Source organism: Herpailurus yagouaroundi, unplaced genomic scaffold (assembly GCF_014898765.1).
Source record: "Herpailurus yagouaroundi ecotype Mexico unplaced genomic scaffold, PumYag 199, whole genome shotgun sequence".
NCBI classification, from domain to species: Eukaryota; Metazoa; Chordata; class Mammalia; order Carnivora; family Felidae; genus Herpailurus; species Herpailurus yagouaroundi.
In genome coordinates, this window is record NW_024412430.1 from 10101566 (window position 1) to 10112184 (window position 10619).

The 10619-nt window shown below is 46.4% G+C and overlaps 1 protein-coding gene and 1 long non-coding RNA gene across 12 annotated transcripts in view; one reads left to right on the forward strand and one right to left on the reverse strand.

The window, feature by feature from the left end:
• TRPM3 (transient receptor potential cation channel subfamily M member 3) overlaps nucleotides 1-10619 on the forward strand; it is an 811684-nt gene that overhangs the window by 741347 nt on the left and 59718 nt on the right. For all 10 annotated transcript variants that reach the window (XM_040449362.1, XM_040449364.1, XM_040449371.1 and 7 more), the window contains 2 exons: nucleotides 2454-2582; nucleotides 7104-7355. In XM_040449362.1, coding sequence (XP_040305296.1) covers nucleotides 2454-2582; nucleotides 7104-7355 — 381 coding nt within the window. The remainder of the gene's footprint in view (nucleotides 1-2453; nucleotides 2583-7103; nucleotides 7356-10619) is intronic.
• LOC121013641 (uncharacterized) overlaps nucleotides 1-10619 on the reverse strand; it is a 28071-nt gene that overhangs the window by 3039 nt on the left and 14413 nt on the right. For both annotated transcript variants that reach the window (XR_005782815.1, XR_005782814.1), the window contains one exon: nucleotides 2365-2558. This is a non-coding gene — a long non-coding RNA (uncharacterized LOC121013641). The remainder of the gene's footprint in view (nucleotides 1-2364; nucleotides 2559-10619) is intronic.

Here is a 10619-nt window from a genome sequence, read left to right on the forward strand (position 1 = left end):
CACTAAACCTGTATTCGGAGGACAGAGGCAGGTTGGAAGAGATGCTTAAATACTAAAATGCAGAGGTTCTGGAAGAATTGTGTGGGTGTCACTGGGCCTGCGTGTGACAAGAGAAGATAGTTCTTTGGAATGTGTCACAATGAATTGGGTGAAATAATAAAAACCAGGGCAGTTAGAGAGACTCATTTCCCCTAGAAGCAATAAATATGATCCAACAAACAAAAGGAAGCAATCAGAAAGAAGGATTTCAGGCCACAAGGAGGCTGAGAATATGTTTTAGAGTTTCGCTATTGAAGTCTGCTGTGTCTTGTGAAATACAATACTTGTGGGGACCGAGAGTGGATGCCCGTGTATAACGGTAAACAGGAACCATATGAACCAAATTGCATTTTAAACAGTATCCCACGTAATTTCAAGTAGAGCAGATGCCTCAGGTGAGGTTTCCACACTGTGCTAACAGCCCCAGAGGGAAGGAGTGGGGGCCGAGGTGTGGATTAAAGTGACAGTCCGTGAGGGGCACCTGGGTGGCTCCGTCAATTAAGTGTCTGACTTCGGCTCAGGTCATGATCTCCAGGCTCGTGAGTCTGAGCCCGCGTCGGGCTCTGTGTGGACAGCTCAGAGCCTGGAACCTCCTTTGGATTCTGTGTCTCCCTCTCTCTGCTCCTCCCCCACTCACACCTTGTCTCTCTCTCAAAAAAAAAAGTTAAAATTTTGTTAAGTGACAATCCCTGAAGGGGTGAGTAGACAAGAGCGCATCCCTGAGGTGTCAGGTGGAGAAGGAACAGCCTCTCCACAGCTGCCCTCATGCTTCCGCTCCTGACCTCACTGAACTCTGACATATGTTCACCATGCAAGAGACCAGAAATTATATGGTTGTGTCTGTAACTGCGTCATCATAGGGGCTTTAAAAATACCTTTGACTCCTATTCAGAATCTATGTATCCATTTTATTAAAAAAGGAAAGGAAGGAAGAAAGACAGCGAGCGGCCCCATTAGCAGAGAAAGGAACGTTTCTCGAGCTCTGTGGGGCCGCCAGTTCCCCTTTCTGTCTCGCAGTCAGGCTGTACCTTTCCCCACCTGCTAAGGTGCCTGCAGGGCTCCAGAGTCGCACTGTATCTCCAAGGCCTCCACCCTTTTGCCCACACTGTGTCCTATTCTTTGCTCTGTGGGCTCTGAAGAGTGCAGACAGGAATAAACCCGCTCTCACTTCCTGCTCACAGCCCCCGGGGCCCCGAAAGCCAGCGAGCGCCTTACTCAGCTTGAAGCGTTGCCTAGAGAAGGTTGAGCTCCTATGCCATTTCCCCAAGGGGGAGTTTTTCTCCAGAGGTCCCGCGGGCCCTGACACAAGAACCCCACCAGCCCTCCTACACTCCACGCACTCATCTAGACATAACCGAGTCCTCCAGTGACAGTCACTAAACCTGAGCCCCCAGGGGTTTTCAGCGGACACCCAGCACCTCAGCCAGTGCTATCGGGATTCAGCCTCTGGGGCCAGAGCCCCATGAGGCTTAGGCCCCCCTCCAAGCCATAGTTGGCTACAGGGACCCATTCCTTTCTATAAATTGCTTTATCTTCTCTTGTTTTCTTTCAAAGAAGCAGAAACCAGGGAGGAATATCCCAACTTGGATAGGGTGGGGAGGTGTTGCAATAGAAAATGGATAAAATCCTCCCAGGGCACTGCTAAGCCAAGCACATTAAGGTAGGAGGAGAAAAAAGAAGACATTAACTCAGAAAACAATTCAAGTGGGACTTCAAGATAAAATCCAGTCTATTTTTATGTTGGTTTGACCAGTTTACAAGTATAGTATGTGCCTTCCTTTCCTTCCTGCAGACATTTCACCTACCTGGCATTCATTAGGCACAAATCCACCGTGTGCCCTAGTTCAAGAACCTGAAGCTCCGGGCGCCTGGGTGGCTCAGTCAGTTGAGTGTCTGACACTTGATTTCAGCTCAAGTTGTGATTTCACAGTCCTCGGATCCAGCCCCGCCTCTTTGGGATTCTCTCTCTCCTTCTGTCTCTGCCCATCCCCTACTCATTTTCTCTCTCTCTCCCAAAATAAAGAAATAAACTTAAAAAGAAAAAAAAAAAAGAACCTGAGGCTTATGCATGAACAAGAGTAGCACTGAGAGAAGAGGTCCCCTTTTTAGCCAGAAAGACACAAGAAACGGTAATAGCCAAACAAAAAGGATGCATCATGGCACAGAAGTAAAGGCAAAGTACTGGACCCAGGGACACATGTAAGAGACAAAAGGAAGATAGCACATCACATTATTTCAAATATTATAGTCGTTTTCTTAAATTCTTTGAATAGTTTAAAGCCTTGAAGTTCATTCTGTTGTGAATTCTGAGCCCTGCTTGCTGACCTTGCTCTGTTCTGCCATGCGGCGGCCTTGCCCAAGGGCCGGGCTCCCGGGTCTCTGTAGCCAGAACACTGTATTGTGTTTCCTTACAGCTGGCGTACATCGGATACTTGATGCTCTTCAACTATATCGTGTTAGTGAAGATGGAGCGCTGGCCTTCCACGCAGGAATGGATCGTCATTTCGTACATATTCACCCTGGGGATAGAGAAGATGAGAGAGGTAACTGCTTTCATAAAGGAGAACATAGGAGAAAAACAGTGGTCGGTTACCTTTGTGAGTGGAAGGGAGGGGCGATGCTAGAGATCCAAATTAAGCCAGAAACCGTTTTCTCTATGCTGCACAGAAATAATGGACTCGGCCTCGACGGCCGGTGGCAAACCTGGGGAGGCGTCATAGTGTGTGTTTTATAGGGTCATCACTTCACGCCTGCTCGGGGTTTGCTCTAGCTTTTGCCAACAGATCTCTTTCCCAAGAAGAGTTGTCTTCGACACTGTTTACACGTCTCTTTCCTCGACCCTATAAACAAGAGTTTTCAAATTTTCCCATTTTTCCACTTTTAACTCCCATTGCAACCCCTTACTCTGGGTCTCTTTGGCACTGTCATCCAATACCTATGATTCTCCAAATGCATTTCAGCAGCTGTAGAAGGAACTACGCTTCCATTCATTAATTTATCCTCCACTTTATTCCTTCTCAACATTTATTATGCATGTGCTGAGCACCAGCCTCTCCACCAACCCTAGGAATCACTGAGGTGGGCTGAATAGATTTCTTGTCCTTCGGGTTGGGGGTGTGGGCCCCTCTCTACGCCCCACATCCCCACCTTGTTAAAGGAGCCATCATAACCCCACCCCCCCCCCACCCCCCCCATATGACTTGCTTGAAGTTCAAAGCCAGAGTCAGGGGCCTTCCCAGTCTGGGCTGCTAAAATGAATGTGGTCAAGCGAACGTCCACCAGAGGGCTCTGCAACTCTGCTCAACGCGCTCCACCAACCCATTCCCTACGCTGTAGGGAAGGCACGCTTGTTTGATGATTCTTCTGCATTTCCCCCTGGAACTACAGTCATCAGGGCAGGTCTTTTCTGGAAGAATTACTCTCTGTCAAGTCCACTGCACCTTCAAGAGCTCTCGAACAATCCTACTCCCAAAGCTACAGTGAGTGAGAAAATACATCGGGATCCATACAAAAATGGATTCCTACAAATCCACAAATTCACCCTTGCCTTCATTACCAACAGGTTAAAATACACTTAGTCTCTTAGGTTTTAGTTCTCTTTCAGAGAAGAGGATGCAGTATCTATTAGATGCCGTCATACTGGGATCATTTAAAAAAATCTCTTAAAATACATTCAGAGCCCTTCTTTGGGGTTTTTAAACTGCTTCGGGGACACTTAAATTCTAATCAGCATGTCCCCATGCAGAGAGTTTGGAGGTGTGCACTAGTCCCTTTTTATAAAAAGCTGGATATTCTTTTTAATGGATGCCCTGCCTGGCCTTGTTCTAACTAGTTGTGTACTGTTCGGCCTCCCCATTCACAATGCCTTCTACTTCCTGAGCACGGCTGTGGATTTCCCATTGGTAAACTGAAAAAGCTGTAATAAATTTGCAGTGCTCTTTGTGTAGCGCTCTGACAACGGAGGCCTGCTACCGCTAAGGGCTCTGGTGCTGTTCAGTGCTAGCTCCTCTCCCGTGATTTAACGCCCAGATGCATATTACTTCCCCATGATAAGCAGAAAAGGGAAAGACTCGCGCAGGGAGACTGGAATCCCTCCAGGGACGAGGCTGGAAGAAGACAGGGAGCAGCCTGTACTCCGTGGACTGTTCTGGAAGAGGCTGCCAAGCAGGCAGGCTGCCAGGAACCTCCCGGCCTGGATATCCATTTCTCCTGAGGCGGCATGTAACAGTGGCCCGGGCTCTGCAGGGTCGGGTCAGCAGGGGGTCATCCCAGGAGTCCTGGCTCCGGAGGACGCCGCGCGGGGAGGCCCCCACCGCCTTCGTGAGCGATCTTTTCCTTGTCAGCCTGGCGCGGCCGCACCCCACACCCCCACCCCAGGTCCCGGACCCGCTGAGGAAGCTCAACCGCCCCGGGGCTGCGGACCCCACAGGTCCCGCCTCCGCGTCGGCGCAGGGCGCAGGCACGCAAGATCCCGGACACGTGGAAATCTCCGTAGGCTTCCTGGCCTTCAGGGATATATACGAGCGGGGCTTTGTGGTTTCACAGGCGGCCCTCCCATTCCCAGCACCACATACTTCCGCGCGCAGTCACCAAAACAAGCCGCGGGGATCCCTCAAGCGACCGGAACTGTTTACACCGTGCGTGGGCGGACGTTCTCCCGCCGGGACCCTCCTCCCGGCAACCCCGCGAGGGCCAGACCTGGCCGTGGCGCGAGGGCACGCCCACTCCTGCGGTCGCGCCCACTCTGCGGCCACGCCCCCTCAGAGCAGAGGGTCGCGGCTGGCCCAGTGCCGGTGGGAGAAGCTTTAGGGCCGGGGTACCTGCGTTCCTGCTTCACCCTAGCCTCTCAGCCTTGACCTCCCCCCCCTTTTTTTTCTTATGTTGGGATTTCACAGAAGTATTTCCACAGTTTAGAAACTGATGCTATCAATCTCTGTTGACCAGTTGTAGGAAAGTGTGGACGCAGGGGTAGAAAAACTCCAAGGCATTTCCCCTCCGCCCCCCTGCCCACACGCAGGGAGTTTTCCCTAGCTAAGACGCAGCGGTGTGAGAAACCGCCAGGACGACGTCCGCTGCAGGAGTCCCTGACGGGGAGGACAGTGCTTCTCTCAACCTGTGGACCCCAGCTTGCCCTGAGAACTTGTTGTGAATGTAAACTCTCCAGCCTCACACCAGGCATTACTGGAGCAGAAACTCCAGGCGTAGGGCGCGGCCATCGTGTTTTCACCAGCCCCTAGGTGATTCTGATGCCCGCTCAAGAAACCCTGGCCTGGGGTTTAGGGGTGAGTGTAGCCCTACAGAGGAGGAAGAATGAGGCTACCAGCTGGCTCTGGCATCTCGCACAGCATTCCAAGCCCTCGTCCTGACTTACTAAGACCTCCCTTCCTTAAGTATTTCAGGTCACGGCAAACCATTAAAGGGGACAAGAGGATGCAAATAAACAGCTGCAGATTAGACCCTGTCCCCTGTCTTTGCTTTCCTCTCTTTTGAGAGGAGATTCCGAGTTGGGTGATGGCTCAAAGAGATTGAAGTCTCCGGGTAAACCCAAAGGCCCAGCTACGCAGCCTCTATAGGCCAGCCTCCCTGGCTCCTCACATCCGGGGACAAGCTGTGGTGTCGGACCAGTGGGACCCACTCTCCAACTATGCGTTTCATAGAGCCTCTGTGTGGCAGCAAAAAGGCCCCTCTAGATTTGAGGTAAGTCAGAGCCCTACCCAGTACCTAATGATATGTAGCAGTCAGTCAACAAACATTTAATTGAGAATCTGTTATGTAACAGGCCCTGGGGCCCAAAGGGTGTGCCTCAGAGTTTACAGTCTAGTGGAGATGATAGGTGGGTAGACCAACACAGACAACATGTTTACCTGCATACAGAAGTTAACTTCATAGAGTGACAAACTCTTCAAAACCGAAGATAGGGTAATACATTAGCAAGTGACAGGGATGTGGAGGCCCCTGCAGGTAGGATAGTCAAAGAAGATCTTCCTAAGAAAGGGAAATTAGAGCAGAGACCTTGAGGATGAGGAGGAGCAAAACATGTAAAATTCTGGGAGAAGAAAATGCCCAACAGAAGGAACAAGTGCAAATGTCCCGAGCATATAATGAGCCGCTATGTCCGTAGGTGTGGAATGGGGGGAATGTGGTGGGCTGTGAAATGAAGCCACCGTAAGGAGTTTGGGTCTTTCTCTGTGTGTATTGGAAGCCATTGGGAGATTGAAATATTCATTTATCACAATTTGCTTTAGTTTTTGTTGTTGTTGTTGTTGTTGTTGATACATCTCTCAAATCGCTCTCTTTTTTAGATTGTGGTATAATTTACCTGGAAGAAAATAAACAACTCATAGGAAAATAATAAACTCATTCTTATTTATAAGAAAATAAACTCATTCTGTTTACCCATACAACTGTGTGTAATCACCACCCAGATCACGGCTTCAGTTTTTAAAGATCATTCTGTGTGCTAGTTAGAGAATGGGTTGAGGGAGAGTAGACACCGATGGTGGCAGGAATACCAGTCAGAAGGCTGTTGCAATCATCTAGGTGATGTGGTAGGACTGAGAGTACAATGGCCACAGCGGGTGGTGGTGAGCAGTGGTTGGATCAGATTGTATTTAGAAATAGAGGTGATATTGATGCAGATTGTATTTAGAAATAGAGGTGATATTGATGCAGATTATATGGATGTGATGAGAAGAATGAAGGAGTCCTCCCTGGTGGTCTGAGTAACTCAATATGGTGGCACTCTTTACTGAGATGGAGTGGAATTTCAGATATTTGCAGTGTATCAGGAATCTGTCATTTCAGAGCAAAACCCTAATGGGTATCTTAGGATAGTAAGGCAACCCAAAGGATCAAACTTCTTGCTTCTGTTTGCCTCTGGAATGCTTGTATCTTCCTGGTCTGAGCTTAGCTCGGTGGTATATTCATAGCATGCAAATATTCAAGTAAACACAGGTAAACAAAACAAGCTACTGATGTCAACTAACAGACCAAGCGTTTTCCAACTGGACCTAAAATATGGACTGAAACCAGACCTAACCCCGCTCTCTTTTCCTGTCTTTTAGATCCTGATGTCAGAGCCAGGGAAGTTGCTACAGAAAGTAAAGGTGTGGCTGCAGGAGTACTGGAATGTCACAGACCTAATAGCCATCCTTTTGTTCTCTGTGGGAATGATCCTTCGTCTCCAAGACCAGCCCTTCAGGAGTGATGGGAGGGTCATCTATTGTGTGAACATCATTTATTGGTACATCCGTCTACTAGACATCTTCGGCGTGAACAAGTATTTGGGCCCATACGTAATGATGATTGGAAAAATGGTAAGCAGGGTTCTCTGATTCTGTGTTATAAATATGCAGAGGAGAAGTGGCAGTAATAGGAAGAGGAAAATCATTCATTTGGGCCTGCTGTGATGGTCTGAGATGGCCCTGGGGGTGTTTTGATTTTTAATTCCTTTTGAGCGTTTGGGAGTTTGACTACATCTGTATACATCACTGGAAAATTAACGATCACTCACCCATGTACTTACTGAAAAACATACACAGATCATCTCTTTTGGGCTAAGCACCGGAGTAGGAGTTGGGTATTTAAAGGTGCTCATTCCGTGAGATTGAAGATGAGAAAGAAGCAATTACCATAGAGTGTGCGAATGCTGTTAGAGAGATGTGTATAAAGGAGCATAGAAAAGACAATGTAGGTCAGGGACGGCTTCGTGTGGAGGTTACATTTTAGCTGGATCTTGGAGGAAGAGTGGGTCTCCACTCCAAATCTTTAAAAGATTTTTAAATTTTAAGGTTTCTTCTTCTTTTTTTTTTTTTCCTAAAAAGTCCTTGAAAAATTCCTTTCCCTACACAAAGGGAAGGAAGTACAGTCTATTTTAATTGAGTTAGGTTGAATTTTATTTGGATATTACGTTCTATCCATATATCATGTATTTTGTTACACTACTGGAAAATGGAGAGTTAAAAACTGGGTTCCAGAATGATGCCCCTACCTATTCTTTAAAAAAGAATCCTAGAGGGCGTCTGGGTGGCTCAGTCAGTTAAGCGTCTGACTTTGTTCATGTGTTCAAGCCCCGCATCAGGCTCAGTGCTGACAGCTCGAAGCTGGGAGCTTGCTTCGGATTCTGTGTCTCCCTCTCTCTCTGCCCCTCCCCCACTTGTGCTCTCTCTTTCTCAAAAATGAATAAACATTTAAAAAAAAAACTTAAAAAATTTAAAAAAAAAGAATCCCAAGTGGCAAACTAATATGCTTTCCCACAAATGGCTGTGGACTTGTTCCTTGACCACCCTGGTTTCCGGACTGTCTCTGTAAAGACTCAGCCCTAGGAGGACAGCAGTAGTGTGAACCCTAGGAGTGCACAAATATATCAGCTCCTGCTCCAGACTCACTAGAAGAAGAATTAGAGCCCTCTGCTCAGAACCTAGGTGCTTCTTATCAATTACCCCACTTTTCAAAGTGTGACCCTTACTTCACCTTCACAGGGCATATGTGGAAAAGCCAAATACCTCCATCCTACCATGGTAAACGCCTCTTCCTGAAAAAACTCTGTTCTAATAACCTCCAGTCTACTTCCACTTGTGGGCTGTCAAAAACTAACAATTGGTCAATAGCTGTCCTTTATCATCCTCCCTCAAATTTCACTATATACATTATCACAGCTGACCTTTCAGTCAGCAGATCTGTGTTTATCATTATTATTAGTGTGTGGGTGCACGTGTCACTCTACTGAAACGAATCTTAAATAACCAAGACTCTTCCTACAAAAGTGCTGAGAAACACATGTAAAGGGAAGGAGAATTTGAATCCAAAAGGTAGGAGTTATGAGACCTTGAGAAATGTATTTAACCTCCTTAAGACCCAGTTTACTCATTTAAAGTAATTATAATAAATGCAAGGTTATATCTTGCAGGGCTTTTGTGATGATTAGAAATAACACATGCCAAGTAGCTGATAGGGTCTGGCTCATAGCAGGTAGTTGATAAAATTGCATCTGTTATGTTTATGTGTGCCTTCTTTATGAAAGTACAATAAGTGGGGAGGGGGTGAGATATTGGTGAGCACGGTCATTCCACTCTATTCCTAACCCTTTTATACAAAAGCTTGAGACCTATAACACCAGTATTGCTTAGGGGAGATATCACCAAGCCCATTCTAGAGAGGAAGAACTTGAATTCAACAAGCTTGAATTATTTACCCAAAACTGAATCCCAGTTCAATTGGGATTTTTGACTGGGGGGGGGGGGAATGTGTATCTTACTCTATTGCACAACCTGTTATATAATCTTCTCTGTTCTTTTAGTAATGAATTTGAGATTGTGGTAAAGATTCTTATGTCTAAAAGCAGAGAATCTCAATTTAGAGCCAGTGGGAAAGATTTAAGAGAAAGGATCAGTGGACCCTCCACCTAATTTGTATATAAAAATATGTGGGTGTATGAATTTTCTGGACAGAGAAGACAAGCTTCCATGAGATTCTCAAATGTATAATCAAATGGACCCAATGAAAGTGAAGAGTTACAACAGCCACAAAATTAGGCCAAGTTTTCTCAACCTTGATACCATTGGTATTTCAGACTAGATAATTCTTTGTTGTGGGGGCCATGCTGTGTATCACACAATATTTAGCAGCATCACTGGCTTCTACCCACTAATGCCAGTAGTGTGGGCGTGCACGTGTGCGTGCGCACACACACGCACACACACATATGCTTATGACAACAAAAACACCTCCAGACATTGCCACATGTCCCCTGGGGACACAATTGCCCTCTGTTGAGAAGCACCACAGCAGACGGTTACGTAATCTGATTGCTTGTTTTTCTAATTGATCGTTGCCTTGTTGTTTTGTTTCATTAAATAAGATCTGAAGTCTCAAACAAACCAAATATATCACTTTAAAAGGTTGGATGGCATTTAAATAGTTGAAATAACTAAAGTCACACTAAACCAGCAAGCTTATTTTAAAATCTACGTCTGTTATTTTAATAATGGTATAATTATCCCCAATTTTGACTAGAATGAAACCTTACTATGGAGCGAGTGAGCGAGATGGACTGCATTTTCTCTGCCTTCCAACTTATGAATGATTCCACTTATAAGTCAAAAATAAGTAGAAAATGAGTATATTTGGTGGCTTTGTTCTCTTCATGGGGCTTTTAAGATAATTAGTTAAATAATTGAGTCTCTGATCCAGAAGGTAGGTAAAATATGCCTGTAGAATTTATCAGTGAGTTAGATGGACTGCCAGGTGGGAAGCTTAATAAAATATGCCCGCATGTGATTATTCTGAAAGCCCCTCAACGTTACAGAGTCCCTCTTCAGTACTAAACAACCAAGGAACTCACTATACCCTGTGGTCTAGGGACAGACATCTGATAAGATACCTGGACACAATACATAGATCAAGTATGATTCAGGCACCTGGATGTCTCAGTCGTTTGAAAGTCCAACTCTTGAATTTTGGCTCAGGTCATGATCCTAGGGTCATGGAATCAAGCCTGCATCAGGCTGTGTGCTGAGTGTGGAGCCTGCTTAGGATTCTCTCTCTCTCTCTCTCTCTCTCTCTCTCTCTCTCTCTCTCTC